The sequence below is a fragment of the Solanum dulcamara genome, chromosome 6 (assembly GCF_947179165.1).
Source record: "Solanum dulcamara chromosome 6, daSolDulc1.2, whole genome shotgun sequence".
NCBI classification, from domain to species: Eukaryota; Viridiplantae; Streptophyta; class Magnoliopsida; order Solanales; family Solanaceae; genus Solanum; species Solanum dulcamara.
Genome location: NC_077242.1, coordinates 69,903,143 through 69,926,390, shown reverse-complemented (window position 1 = coordinate 69,926,390; position 23,248 = coordinate 69,903,143). Strand labels below are relative to the sequence as shown.

Sequence of the window (23,248 nt, the reverse complement as noted above, 5' to 3'; positions counted from 1 at the left end):
GCGAGTTCTAGCCAATTTCAAGAAAGGTAAGTTCTTCACCTCTAATTTGAAGTTTATGATGTTAACTTATGGTGTATTACACACCTTAGGAGCTGCTGGAAGTTGGGGAAAAGGTTTGAAAAGTTCAGCGTTCGGAATAAATGAATTTGGAATCGCTATAGTTAAGTTGTTGTCGAAATAAGGTGTTGTATGCGTAGGGGCTGCTGCTGGTTGTGTTGTGGCGTGTTGCAAGGTCTAAAAGTTATCTAAATGAGGTGTGGGAGCTGCTTTTTGTATCCACATGACCCTCCGCTTTGCAATTAAAGAATTCGCGAAAGAAAGATTAAAGACTCTAGTTTTGGTATCTTAGTTTCGAGTTAATTGTCGGGGGTTTATATTGTGTAATTTTGGTCGTAATATGTATATGTATGGGCTGCTGGTTGCATTGTTGGTTGGATGCAGGTGATAAGGACATGTTTGGGAATTCGGATAGGGCACATTATAGGGGAGGTGCTGCCCGATTTTCGTTAACATCCTAACTAGTTAAGGAACTAGTCGAGAAGGCGAGCGAAGGGATGAATGTTATGAATACTCGTGGGTAGTGTAAGTTGCTGAAAAGTCCAAGGTTGTTAATACTTACATTACTTCCATGTTAAATAGGTTTCGAGGACAATGATCTGGACGTGATTAAGAGAAGTCCATACAAGGTATGTGAAGCTTTCCTTTGGCGTGTTTTTGGAATAGATATGTAGAGCTATTCTTCTTTTCTTTTGGCATGTCTTAGATATAGGCTATAAATGATATGTATATGATATTTGGGATTCAATCCATTCGTAAAGCCCTGAGTATTAGTCGAAACTCTTGTTTACTTCTTGGTATTAGAACTTCTGCAATAGCTGAGTCATTGCCTTTTTGTCTTCTATGTGATGAAAACTAGTACATGTAAAGCCTATTTCTTCTTTCCTTTGGAATGGCTTAACTTTAAGTGAAATGGTATATGATATAGGTTTAGAGGTAATTCCATTTATGATCTCTGATTGTAACTCGTGACTTGTAGTCACTCCTGAACATTAAGAGTCTGAAAGTAGTCAAACTACTATTCTCGAGCCTGCTATATAATGAATAGAAAGTAGAGGTACCAGCTCCTCTTTTTAGAGGCTCTGAAATGATAAATGTCGTTGATTGCATGAGTTGAGTCTTTGACTAGATAAATTGTGTTTCTGATTGCATAGACTATATTTTTGATTGCATGAATTATATGGCATTATTTTGATGCATGTTTGTGATCCCTGAAGCCCCAACTGATATAAGCCCTAATGACATCTAAAGGGATACCTCGGATAATTACTCCCCCAGTCTTCAGGTGACGGTTCACTTGACTGTTTCATCGAGTCTTAGATAATGACTTGGTTGCATATGGTTTCTCACTACTCTACTCGTGCATACTGTAACCCATCCTTCCTCGAGTCCCATGATGGGCCGGGATATGTTATCGTGCACAGTGTTACTGCTTTTTTCACCGCGTCCCAAGCCAGATGTGTATAGTTCCACGCACGAGGAGACGATGTCATACGTGAGGTGTGATATATGTTATATGTTATGATGATACGATTATTCACCGAGTCCCGGGCCAGCTGTAATATGATAGTATATGTGGTGAAATAAGGAAGGAACACCGAGTCCCTCCTTAGAGGGCCGGGTACATATGTATATTATGATGGTACACTATAAACGTACACCACTCCATTCACCGAGTCCCTTACTAAAGGGCCGGATACTTTATGTAGGCATGCATATGAGATTAAAGCAATACATTGTGACCCTGCCCCGTAGTGAACCGGGTATAATACGATGATATACATGATAAGATGATACCGTATACGATGGTATGATACCGTATATGATGATATAATGAAATAAAATGCATTATGACACGATGATTTGTGATTATGAAGTAATGATAATGACACCGAGTTCACTAGAGGGCCGAGCACAGTATATGATGATGTATAGGATTACGTGTCCTAAAGTGTAGGTACAGTAATTTGTTAATTGTTATACTTACACCCTGCATCCCTATTTCAGTTATGATCTCAGTTATGATCTCAGTTATGATGTGTTATGCTTTATATACTCAGTACATTTATCGTACTGACCCCTCTTTTCTCGGGGGCTGCATTTCATGCCCGCAGGTACAGATGTTTATTCTGGAGATCCATCAGCATAGGAGTTCCTCTCAGCTGTGTCGAAAGTGCTTTACTGTTCTGGAGCCTAAATTTTGATGCTGGTCACTTAATGTATATATTTGTACATTCAAGGGTACGGCGGTGGCCTTGTCCCGCCATATGTTGTTGTTACTATTCTTAGAGGTCTGTAGACATATGTATATATGGGTTGTTTATGAGTTAGTTTCGATGTTGCCTATTCGATATGTTGTGAATGTTTTTGTTATAGCAGCCTTGTCGGCTCGCGTGCCCTTTCATGATATGATACAAATGAAAGAGGCTACATGTAAATGAAAAAGTTTTAAACTATTGGGGTTTTTATATATAGTATCACATCACACACAGTTCAACTTAAGTGTAGTTGATAAATACGCATGAGAGGGTCCAGGTCGGAACCCAGTTACGGCCTATGAGGTTGGGTCGTGACAAAAATAGTCCATTTGGCTGCATTTATAACAACCAACCCTTCCCGCTCTACACTCTCCCAAGTGGAGCCTACCGCACTTGCCGCATGGTGGCTTCCCTCTCGAACCTTGACTCACACTAGTCTGGATTGAGAACCCTGGGGTCTGAAACTCTGGAAACTCTCTCCCTACTGATCATACTTGTTCTGCGGCATAGGTGCACTTATTTTGGATGAGGCATAGTTGAAAGGTCTCTTCTGGAAGAAGGACCTATTGCCCTTGTTCTGCTTTTGTTCATTCTCATGCCCAGCTAACCTTGCCTTCTTGCTCATATGCTCCTCTTTGTCTTTCCTCTTTTCATCCTCCACTTGCTGAGCATACACCATCAATCTTAAAGTATCCATGTCGGAGATTAACAATGCTGCTTTGCACTCCCTCTTCACATGTCTCCCTAATCCAGAGATGAATTTTCTCATTTTCGACCTCGTATCTGGGATCATCTCTTGAGTATACCTGGATAGCTGGATGAACTTCAGGCCATACTCCTTAACAATGATATCTTCTTATTTCAGATTCACAAACTCCTCCATTTTTGCTTCCCTCAATTCTCGGGGAAAGAAGTGGTCAAGAAAGGCTCTCTCGAATTCATCCCACATAGCAGGTTCAGCATCCTTACATCTACCTTGTTCCTATTGGTTATACCAAATGTTTTCCACATCCTTGAGTTGATAAGACACCAACTCAACCCCCTCAATTTCCATAGCATGGATAACTTTCAGAATTTTCCACATCTCATCAATAAAATTTTGGGGATCTTCATCAACCTTAGAACCCGTGAATGCCGGTGGATTCATTCTCAGAAAGTCTCTAATTCTAGTGGAAGCAGACGGCTCTTGGAAAGTAGATCTAAGAGTCGGCAAACTCTGGTTACCATTCCGGGCAGCCACTAATTGAGTGAGCATAGCAATTGCCCCTCGAAATTCTACCTCTGAAGTGGGTGCAGGTGGAGTAGCAGGCACTTGGGGTGCCTCCACATATCTTGTTGGTTAGCCTCTAGACCTCAATGGGTGTACCTCTGACTAGGGCATCTCTACGTTATCAACGTTCCTCTAGCTAGCCGTACGTTTAGGAGGCATTATCTGTAACATATGAACGCACGAATTAGAAAAGAGTTTTATAGAGTTTAACTCTATCGCACGAATTCAGAGTATGAAAAAAGTGAAACAATTCCTAATGTCTTATAGCCTCCTGATTATAAGTGTGGTGCACAACACACCCATAAGCAAGACTCTACTAGATACGGCTTCATAGACTCTCTAGGACTCTTGAACTCTAGGCTCTGATACCATGTTTGTCACACCCTGGGAGGGTACCCTAGACGTGACCGGCACTCGAAATCCATTTCTGGCCTTTAAGCGAACCACCTGATTCAGTCACATTATCATTCAATCACATTCACTCAATGGAGGATTCAATCATACAACTATTCATATTATGGGGGCCGAAGGCCAAACGCTATCAACTCAACAAAACAAATATAATAAGACTCCTCAAAATAACAGTCCAACCTCCCCACACTCTAGTCTATGAAGCCTCTATCAAAGTCTAGGAGGTTCCCATGACAAGCCCATGGCTACCAACAATCAAAATAAAGGAAACAACACAGAACTACACAGGGAGCTCAATATCCTCCGGAAACTAGGAGGACTCACCAAATAGCAGGAAGTGTGTAGATCTTTAACGGTGCGCCAGTTGATGATCTATGGTACCTGTCTCTGCATAATGAAACGATGCAGGCCAAATGGCGTCAGTACGTGGAATGTACGAGTATATAAAATGGCCGAATAAAATAACATCAGAAAAGGATCAACCAACTCGGAAATCTCAACTCATAAAGAAGTGAAAACTCACTCAAGTGTCTTAAGTCTAACAAGAAATGGTTTAGACGGGACCAATTCACATGCCATTCAACTCAACTGACTCAGAGCACTATCAAAACCTAAATAGGAGTTTCTTTTATCCGACAACCATCACTTATGAGCCAGTGATAGTACAACAATCAGACGTTGTTGCCACGTTTGTCCATACCTTGCCAGGGCATGAACGCCTCCCTAATCATGGATTTCATTGATTAGTCCAGTCCTATAATTTCAGGATAATAAAATGGGAAATATCCGACTTTAACGGTTTGATCCCACGGGAAGCATCCGACTTTAACAGTTCCATCCCTACCTACATTGGCAGTGTAGTTTCTGGGGTTCGAGTATGGACTATACTCTCACCCGCTTCGGTGCTCGATACTCCTCCCATGACTCCATGCTCATAAGACTCCCTCCAATCATCTCAAACAAGCCCTCACGGCTAGTTTCATTTAGAATTTTGCCAACTCATCAACTCTATTCTCATTTCAACTCAATCAAGTCATAATGGCAAGTCTCATTTAGGACCTTGTCCACACGTCAATTCTATCCTCCAATCAACTCAATCAAGCCTAATTTAAATAAGCATTTATAACCTCCTATAAACATAACAAACCATTCCTCTCCTTATTTATTACCTCTTTATGGATTATCACACTCTAAGGTTTTAAACCAACAATTCAAGAGGAATAATACATTTAAGGAAATTGACACATTCAACATAATCACATGGTTAAGGAAATCAACCGAGCATATTAACAAACCATCTCCATCAACTCGTGCTAACATGAAGGTTTTAGAAATTCTTAGCTCAACAACTTCAACACAATAAAAATCAAATTAATAGGAGACAAGACTTATTCAAACATAAACCATACCACGAAACTCCATTCTCATGGACATCTAACCTCAAAGAAGAGTAGGGCACATGGGTGGACTCAACCCATACTTTGAGTAGCCTTACATACCTTAGAATAGATTCTTAAAGAAACCTTGTTGTTGGGTCTTCAATGGAAACTTGGAGACTTGAAGCTCATGGAACAATTCCTTGTTGGAAATGGAGAAGAAGAAGAAGAAGAAGAGAGGGATTTCTAGTGCTTTTTAGAGAGAGAGAGAGGGGCTAAAAATGGTCCCAAAATGCCCAAGACTCGAGTATATATAATTTGGGACAATTCCCAAATTTCCCTTTCTCCAAAATTTTGAAAAATAGGCTAAAAACGCTTCTGGTGCGATAGTGGCGCATCGCGCCATTGCAGTGCCAGGTCGATTAGGCCTAAAACCTACACATCTGTTAGTGGCGCGCCGTGCCAAGGTCCAAACTACTGAGGCATGTTCTTGGCACGATAATGGCGTGTCGCGCCCTTACAGCGCCACTTTCTGGGTTCTGGAAAATAGGCTTGAAAACCCTACACATTTCGTAGTGGCGCACCGCGCCAGGGTCCAAACTACTGAGGCATGTTCCTGGCGCGATAGTGGCGCATTAAAGAAAAGCTTGTATGGTCTAAAACAAGCTCTCAGGTAATGGTACCGAAAGTTTGGTTCTTTTATGAGTCAGCAGGGCTTCAAGAAGACTTCATCAGACCATTTTATTTTTGTGCAAAAATTCTCTGATGGTGACTTTATTATTGTTTTGCTTTATGTTGATGACATGCTTGTTGTTGGTCAGAATGCTTGCAGTATTCAAAAGTTGAAGCAAGAGTTGAATAAATCTTTTGCTATGAAAAACTTGGGAACAATAAGGCAGATTCTTGGAATGCAGATCATCCGTGAAAGAAAGGCCAAGAAGTTGTGGTTATCACAAGAGAAGTACATTCATAAAGCACTTCGTAGATTTAACATGGACAAAGCTAAGGTTGTCAGTACACCTTTAGCTATGCACTTCAAATTGAGCACGAAGCAAAGTCATTTCACTAATGGTGAGAAGGAAGATATGAAGAAAGTTCGTTATGCTTCAGCCGTTGGATGTATTCAATGGTGTGTACAAGAATAGATATTTCTCGTGTTGTTGGTATTGTTAGTAGTTTTCTTTCTAATTCAGGAAGAGAGAATTGGAATGTTGTAAAGTGGATTATGAGATATCTTTGTGGCACTTCTAGTCTGAGTTTGTGTTTTGGGATAGGAAAGCCTATTATATGTGGTTATACTAATTCAGATATGGCCGGTGATGTTGATACTCGTAAGTCTACTTCATACTACTTGACTACTTTTGCAGGGGGGCTGTGTCTTGGCAATCTAGGTTGCAAAAATGTGTTGTTCTATCTACTACAGAAGCTGAGCTTATTGCTGTTGTTGAAGCTTGTAAAACATTGCTCTAGATGAAGAGATTTTTGGGAGAACTTGGTTGTGCTCAGGAAAGGTATGTGCTTTATTGCGACAGTCAAAGTGCTATTCACCTTGACAAAAATTCTACATTTCATGGTCGGTCTAAACATATTGATGTGAGATACCATTGGATTCGGGATGTGTTGGATTCTAAGTTGCTTGAAATTGAGAAGATTTATACGGATGATAATGGTTCCAACATGATGACTAATGCTTTTCCAAGAGGGAGATTTGAAGAATGTTGCATGATCTTCGGGATAGCGGTCTCCTCCACACAGTTGAGAAGGAGAGAATTATTGGGTTTTGGTCTTTTTTCCTTCCTATGTGGATAAATAAAATCTCAATTTGGACTAGCCCACTCTTTTCCATAAGCCCAATTCTCATGGATGTAAGACTTGCTTATTTTTCAGCACACACACTAGAGAAAGAGCAGCAGCCAAAAAGAGACAGAAGTGAGAAAATAGGGCAGATTTTCGCATCTATTTTTTAGCGTAGCCGTCAATCTTCAAATTGCGATTTCCGCTTCGTTTCTTGTCTGATTGAGCTAATATTTGGATAGATTGTTTCTCTCAACTTAATCTTTGATTAGGAACTGACAGAGGTGGATTTGGAGCCCTGAAGCTCTAGATTTCTGTCGTGAACAATAGCTACAATTTTGGTAATTTTACTCCTTTCTTCTCTTGTTCTTTGGTGTTATCTTGTAGTTGTTGTTGCTCATTGTTTGGCACTTCTTTGGTGCTCATTTTGGAGAAAATTTGTAACTCTTGTTGATTATAGTGGAGCTTTGGCCTTGTTTTTTTTACTCTTCACGCCAAAGAGGTTTTCCACGTAAATTTGATGTCTCATATTGTTGATTTATTCTTGCTTTGACTTGTTTGGTTTGGTTGATATACTTTCTGCCCAAATATTATTTATATTTGAATTGATTTGCCTCCTCTTGGTTCAAATAGAAGCGAAAGTTTAGATTTGGATTGTCTTCCACTATTGTCGTGTCGTGCACCTTTGTTTGTGCTTTGTCTTTCCAACAATACATTCTATTGGCATACCGAGAGGTGAGACCCATGAGGGACACACGAGATCCATATATCCATTCAAAATCTTACCTCCAACTCACATACCCGTCTAACATCTAACATCGGACTTAATCAATAAAAGGTGATACATTTTTCCATTCGGCATCTTACCTCATACTAAATGAATAAATGGTAGTATATTTTATTTTATTTTAAAAAAAATAGTGTTTTCAATGGTCCAATCCTATGATCCATGAATATGCATGATTACAATCATAAAGTGAATTTGAATGCAACAGATATATATAACTGCAAAGCAATTCTCAATTCAGAAGCACAACCTGCAAGGGTAAAACAATAATTTTCTTTCAAAATTCATTTACACATAAGGTAAGAAATTCAAATATGAATTTCATTTAAAACGGAGTTCAAATTGACCCTCACATCATCAAAGTATGATTTCTAAACTTTAGGTGCGACTCCCCAATTTATATGGTGATTTAAACGATGAAATAATCGAAAATCGATTAAAAAAAAAACTAACTGGAGACTTAGATTTTTACTCCGAGATAAAATTTCAAAGGTTGCCTCTAATATCACCCAAAATCATACTTTTTCTAGTTCCGCTAAATTTGTTTGATAGAATTCATAAAATATTTGATGAAGATTAAAAGTGTTGATTTTTGAAAGATTGAAAAAATTAAAACTGTTCAAAATATATTTAAGAGATTATTTTAAACTATACTCAAATCTACATGAGTACCATTTTTGTCAGTTTGTCTACTCCTAATAAAAAATAAAAAGGGAAGAAAGAACAAATTTAAGATCATCTCTAACAAGGCAGAAATTATAACTTTGTGTGTCTGTCACGGAGTTCTAATTGTGGAAGGAGATTTCCACTCATGAGGGGAAAAAAATTGAAAAATATGTTATCAGAAAAATAAATTAATTTCTTATTTATTTTTGGTGTTTGGTTCATAAACAAATTAAAAAAATATTATTTTAAAAGTATTTATATATAACTAGATAAATATTATGGAAGGTAGATGTGGGGATAGGAGAGTGGGTTGGTGGGGATGGGACCTAGGTAGGGGTGAAGACCGAAGATGAGGTGTGTTCTCGATGGGAATGACACAATCAATGTAGAAAATTCCATCACTTATGAAAAATTGCTTTCCCCGGAGAAAATCATTTTTCTCATTTCTAAAAAACTTTTTCTCCTAAAATTTTTATTATATTTTTTTACAAATCAAACATAAAAAAATCAAAATATATTTTCTACTGAACACACCCTCTATCTAAAATTCAGCAACTTTCATCGTTAAAGGACAAAAATTACTCAAAATATATTGAAGGGGCCATTTTAAACATTTTCTCTATAGTACTCCATGAGAATTACAAACGTTCCCCTTATTAAAAAAAGAATGAATTGGTCTTTTTGTGGTTCAATCATTGAATAAGAGGGAAAGACAAATAGTAAAATTATTCTTGTCTAAAATATTCAAACTTTGATACCCAATATTCTATAGATAGTTTGAACGATTTAAGAGCAATAATCAATTTTATCTCGAATCGTTTGTAGGAGAACCCTGCCTTTTCTGATCCATTCAATACGTGTAATTTCTTTTTCATCGATATGCCCCACAATTTGTATTTGAATTTCTTTTGTATCCGCTTGTTCTGTTAATTCAATAGTCTTTTTTCAAACTCGGTGAAATAGACATGTTTGAGAAAATACAGATTACTTGCACGTGGAAGCATATAAAAAAATAAAAATGACAGATAGAACAAATTAAGGATCATTTATAACAAAGCATAAATATAACTTTGTGTTTCTGTCACTGAATTCCCAATTGTTGATTTCTAATTACAGGAACAACCTTTTCTTCTACTAAGAATTTCTCTTACAACAACAAAAGGCTTCAGGTTTGTTTCTTTTTTCACATCCTTTTTGCTTTTTGGTCGGCTTGTGTTAGCCTGTATTTTATTAATTACAAGTAATTGTTTTTTATGTTATTTAGATTCTTACAAAAATATCGATTGATTCATGATAGATTCTTCAAAAATATTGTATTAATGTTTAAAGGATCGAGAAAGGAAAGGTGATGCAACATTTTTTAAGAGTTTGAATAACATAAGTCATTCCCCAATTCCTTTAGTCTTTCCAAAGAAAATTAAACTCTATATTTGACTTTTTCATCAATTTAATAAATGTAGTAACATTTTTTTCCAGTGAAACCAATGGGAACAAATATTAATTTCTTTATTTCATATTAACTGAATTTGTGAAGCAATATACATTTATTAAAAAAAATATTCAAGGACATAATTTAAATCATATTTTTTACTATTGTTCTTTGTGAAATTATAAATGTAACTTTATAAGTTGTGCAATTTATCTCCTAAAATATACCAAACTTCATTAAAGAAAAGGGCAAATATAAAAAAAATCCAAGCATCCATCTTGAACTTTGAAGGATTCAATTATTTTGAATAATGAAAAAACCTCAAAAATTTGATTAATATAGAATAGATGGAGTAGTATTTATTGTGCTCGTCTGTACTCTGGAAATTTTTATTCTATTTTAGGAGGTTTATTTGTTTGTTTAGTTTACTTTTTTTTTCTTTTCGATTTATACTAGTACTAGTAAAACAACTAATAAAGATTAAGGAATCATAATGAAAGTACTACATAACAAATATTGCGCATTTATTCTTTCTGTTTCAGTTTATGTGTCTGAGTTTGATTGAATCTGATATTTAAGAAAGTATTGAAAATATTTGAATCATATAGTCCTAAACTAAAAATATTATGGGAGGTGGGTGTAAGGGTAGGAGTGTGGGGTAGTTGGAACGGGCTATGGGCACCAGTGGCAAAACTAAAAATTTTATTAAGAATATTTAAAATTTAATATATACGAATGAAAAATAATTTATAATCTATATACTTGGTATAAATTTTTAAGAAAATATTTTTCTAAAATTTTTACTAAATAAAATAAAAAGGACAGAAACAAATTTAGGATCATTTATTACAAAGCATAAATATAACTAAACAAATTAGTTGATCATTTATAACAAAGCATAAATTTAACTTTGTGTTTCTGTGACTGAGTTCCCAATTGTGGATTTCTAATTACAGGAACAACCTTTTCTTCTATTAAGAATTTCTCTTACAACAACAAAAGGTTTCAGGTTTGTTTCTTTTTCACCATCCTTTTGCTTCTTCTGGTCAGCTCGTATTAGTCTGTGTTTTGTTATTAATAATTATTTTTTTTTGAATTTTTTAAAAATATCGATTGGTTCACCTCAGAAAATAATGTATTTTTAAAAGATCGAAAAAGGAAGGGTGATGCAATATTTTTTTAAGTTCGAGCAATCTTCAATTCCTTTAGTCTTTTCAAAAAAAAAAAAAATTCTTAAATCACGATCAGATCTTCCCCCAAGTATAGTGAAGAAAAGAATTGGAAAGATAGAAAAGAAAGAGTACATAAAGAGATATAGAGAAGGGTTGAAAAGTAGGAGATATAACAGCAACGGGTCGTTTGGTAGAATGTATAAAAATAATGCTAAATAAAATGTATTAGTACTGTTTATATTAGTTATGCATGTATTAATTATATATAGATTATTTCTTGTGGATTGTTTGATTTAATGTATCAAAAATAACATGCATTGCATAAAAATATTTATTTACAAAGATATTCTCCATGGACCACTATTATGGTGGAAAAAATGCAAAAGGGGTTATGAGGAGTAATTGAATCTTTAATTATGTTAATGCATTCATTAAAACCCTTTGCATTACTAATACCTAGAAATTTATGGCACAAAAAAATATACCAAAATAAGGCATTATTAATACACAAAGCAATGCATGCATTATTTTTTTAATACACTCTACTAAACGACTGGATAACATTTCTCATATAAAATAGATTAGGTGTATGTGGAAGGAGATTTTGCTTCGAGTTTGAAGTTTAGTGACTTTCATCGTTGACGTTGCCGAACACCTACTTTTCCAAAAGTAAATTAAACAACAATTCAATGAAAGAGAGAGAAAGGAAAAGTAAATTAAATTATGTGTTTCTCTTTTTCATCAAATTCAATAAAATAATTGTACCATTTTTTCCAATGAGAACAAATATAGGAGTAGTATTTATTGTGCTCCTATGTTCTCTTGGAAAATTTTGTTCCACTTTTTGAGGTTTATTTGTTTGCTTAGTTTACTCCTTTTTTTTCGATTTGTACTAATAGAATTTAAAGTTTAAATTTTATGCATCATTAGTGTATAAAATATTCTATATTATTCAATAAAGTTGTCCTGCTATTGTAGGTAGCTCATTTTTCTCTAAAATTTTAAAAAAATTCTCAACTCATCTAAATTGGATGCTCAATCAAAACCTCCTCTCCATGTTATTTTTTTTTTGCTTGTCTTTTTAACTCCACATTCATCTCTCCTTAATGTGATAATGAATTTTAAGATTTTGATGCATATTTTTATGTGATGTTTGCAACTTTGGGTGTTTCTTTAACCTTTTCTCTAAAAAATAAGAAAAAACTAAAAAAAAAATTGCAGAGTTTTAATAGATTTTGAATTTGGATCGAGTTTGTTTTCTCTACAAGATTAACAAGTTGAAGCATGGATAAATTACTTCTGGCAATTTTAATAGTATTTGACACGTGAAGAATTTTTCGTTAATTATGATGATTATACTGAGAGAGAAATATGAAAAAGTTAGATTTGATTTATGTTATTAAAAGAAATAGTAACTAATTTAGTTAGAGTACAATTAGGATTTTAGTTTTAATATTTTTTTCTAAATTTTAATTATATAAATTTGGTGATAATTATTTAATTTACCTGATGATGTAAAATATTTTGTACAGTGCACATAATTTAAACTCTAGAGATTAAGGAGTCATAATGAAAGTACTAGATGATTAATATTGTGCATTTACTCCTTATATTTCACTATGTGTGTCTCAATTTGATTGAATGAGAGGTTTTAAAAAGTACTGAAATTTTTTGAATCATATGGTCCTAAATAGTTATCATTTTAAAAAATCAAAATATAATTAACTAAGTATTAGTTTCCTTCTTTCCCCTTACTCGATTAAATAAATGTGGACAGAAATTAATATGGTGGAAAAGAGAGTAGCACTAACTTGAGATCAAAGAATAAATATGGATAATTTAGTCAAATGACTCTTTTACTCAGGGGTTGTTTGGGGTAAAGGATAACACCAAATAATCTCGGGATTAAATTATAGTGACACTTAAGTTGGTGTTTGGTTGGTAAGTCCGGGATAATTTATCCCGGAATTAATAAATAGTATCGGGATAAATTATCCCTGTGATATAATAGGTAAATGACAAATATACCCCTTTAAATATTTTTTATATCTCACGTTTCACATTCATATATATATTCATTATTTTTCATACAATATATAACAACATTCACTCCTTATTTTTATGATAATTCTTCATATTTTTTCTATTAAAAAATCACACTATATAATATAATTTTATTTATAAATTTATTTGACTAATTCTAATGTTTATTTATATTTTGATTTTCTCATAAATCATTTTTTACTTTAATAAACTTAAAATAAAAATTTTATTTTTAAACTAAATAAGAAAAAAGTTTTATTTTTAAATACATACGGATATCATGGAAATGAACACATAAAAATAATTAAGGTAAAGAAGATGAAAGTTTTATTTTAAGAATGAATATTGAATAACTAAAGCTTGCAAAGAAAATATAAAAAACTAAATAAAGTGAAGGGTATTTTTGTAAATAAACAATATATTCTTAAAATTTATGCAATGCATGTTATTTTGAATACAACAAACCAAACACTCAATAAGAAATAATCTCAGCATAACTTATCTCATCATAACTGATCCCAACATAACTTATTTCATCATAACTAATTCATCATAACTTGTATTCAAACCAAACGACCCATTAATGTTTTCTTAAGGGGCGTGCAATAAAACATGACAAGTAAAATGGACGAAGAAAGTATATGAGTTATATACTAATCCATTTTTACTTGTTCACTATAGTAAAAATAGATATCAACTTTTATTTGTCCATTTTGAAAGAAAAAAAAACAAGATATAGCTTATCACTTAGTTCCTAATTTACCCTTATTGTTAATTATAGTCATTTTTCTATGCATTTTCTAAAATATTAAATTTATTATATTCAAATGGTGATATAAAAAAATTATCATCATTGTAAAAATGAATGGAGAAAATACCAAAAGTTATATTATTATTTTTTTGAAACAGACTAAAAATAACATAAATAAACTGAAAACTCAAATAAAACAGATTGATTGTGGAATTTACAAGGGGAGTTGACTGCTATTATTTTATTTTTTAAAACTTTTTCCTATTGTTTAATTGATAACATAGGAGAAGGGAGTAAAACATGAGCCACTAATTTTCCAACTAACACAACCTTTTCCAAGATGTATCTAGCCTTGTCATTGGCTAATATACATCTAATTTTTTCTATGCATCAGAATACACTTAACCAACATGTCAGCTAATCCATTACGATAAATTGAATCGAAGTTTGCTGCAGTATCTCGACGTGACATACATGTGCATTGTATTTTGATTTATGTGAATGAACCTTAAGAATAATATTGTTTTAGACTTGTGAGATATTTTCTGTAAGTAAAAAATGGGTGGAGCCATAGCTCAATCTTTTGGCTCCCTCTAAATTGAGTTTTGAGTTTCCAGGTTTAGATAATTATTGGATCGACAAAAACCAGATTGATCAAGAAGGTCGTGTTTTTTTCGTGTTTGTTAGGCCATGGCAGAAGAAGAAGATATCTATACCAAGGATGGAACTGTCGATTATCGGAATAAGCCTGCAAATAAGAACAAAACAGGAACTTGGAAGGCCTGCCCTTATATACTTGGTAACAATATTAATACCTTGTCTTTATCATCATATTCTCCAGTTTTTCGAGTCAGGTCAAACGTAGTTCTATGCCATAATCTTCCCATATTAGCAGATCTTTCTTCACGTTTGTATCTTTTATTTGTCAAAATGTCTGCACATTGATTCGCCTTCCGCCACATTTGTTGAATAGAGTGGCCTTGTAACTCCAAGCAAGTAGGGGTTGATATATCAGATGGTCACTCAACTAACGATTATTATTTCAGAAAGTCATGTTCCTTCTTGATTCTATTTTATCAACAAAGAAAGTGATAATCAACTCCTAGAGGTAGACCACACAATTAGTTTGGCATAAAATTGTTGAGAAATCAACTTTCTGCGATGACAACTATTATTGATACTCATTCATTTTGACAGGGAATGAATGCTGTGAAAGATTGGCATATTATGGAATGAGCACCAATCTCGTGGTTTATTTTAAGACTCAACTCAATCAACAAACTACAACGGCGTCTAAAAATCAATCGAATTGGTCAGGGACCTGCTATGTCATGCCTTTGCTTGGAGCATTTCTCGCCGACTCTTATCTTGGAAGATACTGGACTATTGCTATATTCTCAATCATCTATGTTTGTGTGAGTTTATTAACTTACTATCTGCCCTCTACGAGTAATTTAGTGACAGATTAGCAACGAAGTTTGTAGTTTTTTTCTGTAGTGATGTTAACTGATTTTTCTTATCATTCAAGGGGATGACATTATTGACAGTATCAGCATCAGTACCCGGGCTAAGGGCAACTTGTTATGAAAAAAATCAATGTCACTCGACTGATAGTCAAACAGCAGTATTCTTCGTTGCACTCTACTTAGTAGCACTGGGAACCGGAGGGATCAAGCCATGTGTCTCATCCTATGGTGCAGACCAGTTTGATGATGCTGATCCTATCGAGAGGAACTACAAAAATTCCTTCTTTAATTGGTTCTACTTCTCCATCAACATTGGGGCTCTCGTTGCTTCTTCGTTGATAGTCTGGATACAACAGGACATTGGCTGGGGATGGGGATTTGGTGTTCCTGCTGTGGCTATGGCATTTGCTGTTGTATCGTTCTTTTCAGGATCTCGGCTCTATAGATACCAAAAGCCTGGAGGAAGCCCTTTGACGCGTATATGCCAGGTTGTTGTGGCTTCTCTTAGAAAATGTCATGTTACATTGCCTGCCGAAAAATCTCTGTTATATGAGACTGCAGAAGCTGAATCCGCCATCAAAGGGAGTCGCAAACTTGCTCATACAAACGACTTGAGGTATGTTCGCCAATGATGAATTCTTCAAAAGCTTGTTAACGACATAGAGATTAACACATGTTCAAAAATGACCTATTGATTTTTCATTTTCATAATGAAAAAGTGGAGTAATTAATAAGAAGGAAAGGTGTTAAGCTTTTTATCATCCTGGTGTCGAGCTATTTTAAGTAGGACATATATTTGCCCAATCGACACATCTGAAAGAATCAATGTTGGACTTATTGAATCCTTAGCAGTTAATGTGAGGATTGGTCGTTGTGGATCTCTAGAAAATCCTTTTTATGAAATTTCTGAGGTCACCGGGGTACAAATGCTTTGGACTGTTTCTCTCTCGACTAGCCATCCTTGACCCTTGTTATTTTGATGTCCTATCTAGTATTCAGAGTTTGCCTCGATTTGGGCTGCGAGACTATGATTACAAAAGAGGTCATGTTCCTCTAACCACTTTTGCTAATTCAAAAATGACTCGTACAAGAAATTGATTTAACTAGCTTGATATTTGTAGCATTTACGAGATTCTGTCACTCGAATATGTTTGTTACTTTTACAGGTTCTTCGATAAAGCTGCTGTGAAAACAGAATCGGATCAGAACAGAGGTTCAATAAACAATTGGAAACTTTGCACAGTGACACAAGTTGAGGAACTCAAGTCTGTTGTCAAGTTGCTACCTATTTGGGCTACTGGGATTATCTTCAGTACAGTGTATGGCCAAATGAGCAATATGTTTGTGTTGCAAGCCATGTATATGGATACACATTTAGGCAAATTCAAAATCCCCGAGGCTTCGTTATCTGTTTTTGACACCATCGCGGTTATTCTATGGGTTCCTGTCTACGATAGAATGCTTGTACCATTCGTTAGAAAGTTCACAGGTCACAAGAATGGATTGACTCAACTCCAAAGGATGGGAACGGGGCTGGTTATATCTGTCTTTGCTATGGTATCTGCTGCACTCGTGGAGGTAGTTAGGCTTGGGATAGTAAAAAGGCATAACTACTATGATATCAAGAATGACATCCCAATGTCAGTATTTTGGCAAATTCCTCAGTACATGATAATTGGTTGTGCTGAAGTTTTCACATTTATCGGTCAGTTGGAGTTCTTCTATGATCAAGCGCCTGATTCAATGCGGAGTTTGTGTGCTGCCCTCTCTTTGACAACCACCGCGCTTGGGAGTTATGTGAGCTCGTTGTTAGTGTCCATTGTCACGGATATTAGCACGAGGAATGGGAAGATGGGATGGTTACCAAACAATCAAAATTACGGAAAGCTTCATTATTTCTTCTTCCTATTGTCCGCTTTAAGCGTGGTAAACTTCTTCATTTTCCTCCTCGTTGCAAAGAGGTACAAGTACAAGAAGGCAATCAACAAGGACGACTCTGTTCCAATAGTGGATGATGATGATGACAACGACAAGCTCGTTTCGTGATGTGTGACATAAATTGGGTTTGCCTTGTGCTAATTCGAACATTTTAGACATAAAAAAGTATACCTATTAGACACTTTTAACTCACATGATATGGAGCGTGTGATACATCTAAAAGTGTCACAAGTAAAGATCTAGCGCTAGCTACAAATCCGTATGCTTATAAGTTATAATCTTATAGTTTTATCTTATGGCTACATTCTTCTCTTTGATTGCAATATGTGGTAACCAGAGCTAGAGTGAGGTTCGATCGAGTTAGTAATTTCGATCGAATTTATATTTATCTTATAAAATTCATTAAAAACATGTACAAATTATTAACTTATAAACCAATAACTTAAGAGGAATATTATATAAAAATTATTTATTCAATTTTAAGAAAGATTTGGATATCATATATTTGTCTATTTGACTTGTATAATAGATGGTTTAGGAATCCCTTGGTATGATATATGAGAAAATCTAATACAAATATTAGTTATGATATTATTTAAACCTTTATTTGATAGGACTTTTAGCATATGTATAACTATATTAGTTAAATTGTACACCATGATATTACATTATTAGCAATGCTAAGGCTATTAACACATGGATAAGCATATGTAAAGATAGAATTTTCCGTAATACACTAAAGAAAGCCGTGGATAGAAAATAATTTAAAAATAACTAATTTCAAATTAATACATCATATTCAATATTATTTGTACACACTCTATCAAACTATCTCATATAGAGTTTAATTTATATACAAAAAATTTAATCGTCAATTCTTATAAGTTTATATTCACAAGTAAGATGAAAATTGAACAAATTATTACTATGATTATATTTTTGTATGTATTGAACAAGACGAGTCGAGTTGAGACTGATGTTTTGATTTAGAAAAACATATGGCATAAACTATTAAATTTATACATTGTGTGTTTCCAATTAAACTCGGCCCAAGCAGATAAAACAGCAATACGCAACAGTCAACACATAAAATGGCCGCCGCCGCCGGTGCCGGTGCCATTAACTCCGGCCTACGATTTTTTCTTATCAATACTACTCAAAGACCTTTCACTTCGTCTTTCTTGAGAAAATTATCACTACCCACACACCTTTTTCTCCCCAATAGCCCTTCCCACCACAACTTTTCCCATCGACCCTTTTGCTCTATCTCACCATTGAAGACATCCCAAGAAGACAGTTTTAGTAACCCGGAAAGTAAATCACGACCGAATGTTTTACACATTCTTGAAGAAAGAGGGTTATTGGAATCAGTGACTAGCGATTCACTTCGCTCCGTTTGCTCCGACCCGAATTTGGGTCCGTTGAAAGTGTATTGTGGGTTTGACCCTACTGCTGAAAGCTTACACCTTGGGAATCTTCTGGGTATAATTGTGCTTTCTTGGTTTTTACGTTGTGGGCATAATGCTGTGGGGCTTATTGGAGGTGCTACGGGTCGGATTGGTGACCCGTCTGGGAAGAGTTTGGAACGACCCGAGCTTGATTTTGTGACTTTGGAGAAGAATATATCTGGGATTGCCGGTATTGTTAAGAAGATTTTGGTTTTCTCACCAGGTGTTTGTGAAAATGCTGGAAAGGTGCAGATTTTGAATAACTATGATTGGTGGAAGGATGTGAAGTTTTTGGATTTTTTGAGGAATGTGGGGAGGTATGCTAGAGTTGGGACTATGATGTCGAAGGAAAGTGTGAAGAAAAGGTTGGAGAATGCGGAGCAAGGGATGAGTTATGCTGAGTTTACGTATCAGCTTTTACAAGGTTATGATTTTGTGCATTTGTATGAAAAGGAAGGTGTTAGTGTGCAAATTGGTGGTAGTGATCAATGGGGTAATATTACTGCTGGTACTGATCTTATTCGTAGGCTTGTAGGAAAATCTTCCGAAAATGGAGCTGTTGTTGGCAATGTTCCAGTTGTTTTTGGGCTTACTTTTCCTTTGCTTCTCAAGAGTGATGGAACCAAGTTTGGAAAATCAGAAGATGGTGCAATTTGGTTATCCGCTTCACTTTTGTCGCCGTATAAGTTCTATCAATACTTTTTTACAGTCCCAGATGATGATGTAGTGAGGTTTCTTAAGATTCTTACTTTTTTGAGCATTGAAGAGATTGCAGAGCTGGAGAGGGATATGGGAAAACCAGGATATGTTCCTAACACAGCTCAGCGTAGGCTGGCTGAGGAGGTTACACGGTTTGTTCATGGACAAGAGGGATTGGAAGAGGCTCTTAAGGCTACAGAGGCATTGAAACCTGGAAATGCTGATACCAAATTAGATTGGAAAACAATTGAGGGTATTGCAGCTGATGTTCCATCTTGCTCCATGAATTATGATCAGGTGTTAAACATACCGATTTTGGATCTTTATGTTTCCAGTGGTTTGCTTGAAAGCAAATCAGCTGCACGACGAATGCTTAAGCAAGGGGGACTTTACTTTAACAATGCCAAAGTTGATAGCGAGAGTAAGAAGATTGAGGCGGATGACATTGTGGATGACAAAGTTATCCTTTTGTCTGCCGGGAAAAAGAACAAGATGGTTGTAAGAATATCCTGACCTTCTGCTGTTCGTCTAAATTTCCTTTTGTGTTCGTATGTAAGGATGATTGTGGCTATTCCCACGGGTTGGATTTGGGGAGTAGTTGTTTTTGAGTCGTATTTGTAGATGACAGTTCCAATAGTAGCATTCTGAGTTGGCGAGATGCACAGTTTTACATGATATGCATATGATAGAACGAGAGGAAGACGGGCAAGTGTTGAGAGGAAGCGAGAAGATCTACATTACCGCAACGGAAATATTTTCCTCTTCCCTTAGTATTTTTTATGTAATTATTTTAAAAAATAATTGTCCAGGAGGGAGAAAAACATGAGTTATGCAAGCTTTAAGAATTTCTTGGACTCTTGCAGAATTTCTTTTAATTGAAAAAGGTTCTGCTTGTTTTTTCTCCTTGGACAGACGTGATATCTTATTGCAGTTAGGAGGACTCCTTAGTTATGGTTCAACTTGAGTGAGTTGCATCTTCCGCCTCTTTTCCATTCAATTTTGCTATATATCTTTCATTTGACATGATCTTAGAAGCAAGTTCTATCACAGAGAATCTGCAATCTTGTTTTAGTTGAAAGCCAGATGAAAAGTACAATTGGCTTAGCTAATACTATACTGATCCTGAGAGACACATAATAATTTGTCTGGGTTGACAAGCAGCATTTGTTGATTTGGTGAGTTGTGATTTGAAATAGACTCTACCTTTATCAGTTTCTGGGATACTGTACCAATAGTTTTATTTGTTGTGTTTAATTATAAACTTGCCTCTCCAATCTCCTGTTTAATCGTTAGAGTAATATGGATTAGTTTTTGTTGGTTCGCTGTGCCCTTTGGGTAGGTTGTGTACTTTTCTGGAAAGGGAGAATTGCATCAGCTTATGTTTGTCTCTTTGGTGACTAACACATTGAGTTGGAAGTATTGAATATTTAATGTTGCTAGTATTGTTGCAAAAGAAGAATATGAAGAAGAAAAATGACATTTATTAAGAAGAAGAATAGAAGGAGGAGGAGGATCTTGTTCATTGCTGTTTTGGGAAAACAAAAAGGAATGTTACTTCTATCATTCTCGGTCTTTTGCCCTTGATTCTCTATGAGTTATATTGCAATTGATATTTTGACACACGCAAAGACAGAGCTACATTTGTATAAATACTAGCATGCTGGATGTGTATCATTAAACTTTATATGATTGGTATGTGTAACTTTTTTCAAATGTAAAGGAGGGGGTGGCCTTTGTGAATGTTGCTTATATTTAGTATTGTCAAAGGCAAAAAGCTTTAGAAAGCGCTCCAAGTATATAGGGGCTAGGGGTTTTTGGCGCAAAGCACAGTCAAATTGTGGGCTTCAATAATAAAAGGCACAGTTGAGAAAAAATAAATGTATTGCGAGAAAAAAAGTATCAAATTCATTCATAATATTTTCCTTAACAAATAATACATCTCTTTGCTGATTACATTTATTGTTTAGTATTGATCAATTCAAAATAGCACTTGTGAGCAATGAGGCGCCCGCCTTAGTGTCTTGCCTACACTGAAGCACAACATAAGCAAGGCAAAGCAGCCTCACCAAGCTTTTCTGAGCTTTAGGACTTAAACATGCCTTAAATGAGCCTTTGACCACATGACTTATGTCATTCTTGGTGTTTAGCTTTAGTTGTATCTCTTATTTTTCAATGGCTTCTCTATTGAGTGTTATGCTGGAATTGATATAATGATACATGTGTTCTTACCGATGTGTTTGACCTACCACGAAGGAAGGGTGTTAGAGGTACCTTTGTAGGAATACTAGCATGCTGAATGTGTATCATTAAACTTGATATGTTCAATGTGGTTAACTTTTTGAATTTGTGAAGGAATGATGCTTGGGCCTTTATGATTTCTGATGTACTTCTTTATTTGGTAGTAATTTACATGTGCATTGAAAGAGAACATGTATTTGCTAAGGTTGGCAATGGGGTAGGGTAGGACCGAGCTGAGGCATGGCAAAGCATAAATAGGGAAGCAAAGATGAGTTCTTAGGCGAAGGGGATGGGGTGGAGCTGGTCAAATACTCAAATACATTCAAGAAAAATAGAAGTGGGGTTATTGATAGAGTTAGCTCTCTCTGTCTTTAAGCCTGAATGCCAAAGTGAAAACTCAGTTTTGGTTGCCATTGTTGCTGGCAAGTGTTACCTTCTGCAAATCCATTCTTGACGGTAAAAGTGCTTCCCTTGGTTTATCTTTTTTTTTTCTTTCACTTCTTTCTTTATTTTTACTAACATTGGTCTATGTTTATTTGGCTTTAATCTAACTTCGCTTGACCTCAATATCCTCGTTACGAACAAAAAAGTGGAATGAAATCCTAGGAGACCACTGAATCAGTTGGCTCAGCTCTAAGTCAAAAAATAAAAAGTAGGGGAGGCCTACTTTTGGTTTTTAACTTATTTTAAGTCATTTTAAACTTATTTTAAGTTATTTTTATATTTGTCAAAAACCGACTTAAAAGTAGATTTGACCAACTTTTAAGCCAATTCAAACGGGCTCTTAAACTACTGTCAGGCAATGGTTGATGCATTCTTCCGTTATCTTTCCCCTTCTAGGATAAATTTGACACATTCCTGTTCCTGCTCACATGTTCAATTATTTTTATTTTTTATGATGGTGATGTCGAGGCCAACTTGCAAGTATCTCGACCTTTTTGACGGGCACCTGCTACAGCTCGCTAGCACAACTATTGAGTAACACTGCCCACCAAGTCTTAGGCAGATGATAAAACACCACCTATTATATTTTTTGCCTCTATGGGGTTTTGAACCTGAGACTGCATGATTCTCTTTCCACTTCGCTGACTACTAGATCACACCTTTTGTTGCTTGACATATTTAATTTGAAGTAGTAACCGTCTGTAGAAGTAGGGTCCACTGAACAAATAGGGGTTGGTTAGATGGGGTCATTGCTTCAATGTCTAGACTTAATTGTTCCAAAGGACTTGATTCCTTCATCTTTCTTAATTTCCTTTGGAACACTATCAAAGGCTAAGAAGAAAAGGTTGATTTTCATGTATGTGTAGTTCTGTAGTGACAAAGAACAGATCAGGAAAAGTAAAATAAGAAATAAAGTGAGCAGCATATAAAGAAGGAAGGATGGGATTGCAAATGTTACTTCAGAACGAATAAGACTACGTTACTTCGTCTCTGTAGATCAT

At 35.3% G+C, this 23,248-nt stretch overlaps 2 protein-coding genes across 5 annotated transcripts; both read left to right on the top strand.

Annotated features, from left to right (window-relative positions):
- The first annotated feature begins 9,717 nt into the window (after positions 1 to 9,717).
- On the top strand, positions 9,718 to 17,928 carry LOC129891347 (protein NRT1/ PTR FAMILY 8.1-like). 4 transcript variants are annotated; one of them, XM_055966666.1, is made up of 6 exons: positions 9,718 to 9,788; positions 11,005 to 11,057; positions 14,702 to 14,813; positions 15,212 to 15,429; positions 15,543 to 16,096; positions 16,647 to 17,928. In XM_055966666.1, exons 3-6 carry the CDS (start codon positions 14,705 to 14,707, stop codon positions 17,524 to 17,526), a joined length of 1,761 nt encoding a protein of 586 aa, XP_055822641.1. In that variant the 5' UTR covers positions 9,718 to 9,788; positions 11,005 to 11,057; positions 14,702 to 14,704; the 3' UTR covers positions 17,527 to 17,928. The 4 variants fall into 4 exon arrangements, with proteins under 4 accessions (XP_055822641.1, XP_055822640.1, XP_055822643.1 ...); XM_055966665.1 differs by lacking the exon at positions 9,718 to 9,788 and having other exon boundaries at positions 10,965 to 11,057; XM_055966668.1 differs by lacking the exons at positions 9,718 to 9,788; positions 11,005 to 11,057 and adding an exon at positions 14,370 to 14,490.
- Positions 17,929 to 18,358: 430 nt separating this feature from the next.
- On the top strand, positions 18,359 to 20,544 carry LOC129891345 (tyrosine--tRNA ligase, chloroplastic/mitochondrial). The gene has a single exon (XM_055966662.1). It carries the CDS (start codon positions 18,510 to 18,512, stop codon positions 20,076 to 20,078), a length of 1,569 nt encoding a protein of 522 aa, XP_055822637.1. The 5' UTR covers positions 18,359 to 18,509; the 3' UTR covers positions 20,079 to 20,544.
- Positions 20,545 to 23,248: the final 2,704 nt, after the last annotated feature.

Excerpts from the sequence above, each read along its gene's own strand:
- LOC129891347 (XM_055966666.1), top strand. The coding sequence starts at position 14,705 with ATGGCAGAAGAAGAAGATATCTATACCAAGGATGGAACTGTCGATTAT. Across the intron at positions 14,814-15,211 it reads GGCCTGCCCTTATATACTTG|GGAATGAATGCTGTGAAAGA; the intron begins GTAACAATATTA and ends TCATTTTGACAG. Across the intron at positions 16,097-16,646 it reads GCTCATACAAACGACTTGAG|GTTCTTCGATAAAGCTGCTG; the intron begins GTATGTTCGCCA and ends TTACTTTTACAG.
- LOC129891345 (XM_055966662.1), top strand. The coding sequence starts at position 18,510 with ATGGCCGCCGCCGCCGGTGCCGGTGCCATTAACTCCGGCCTACGATTT.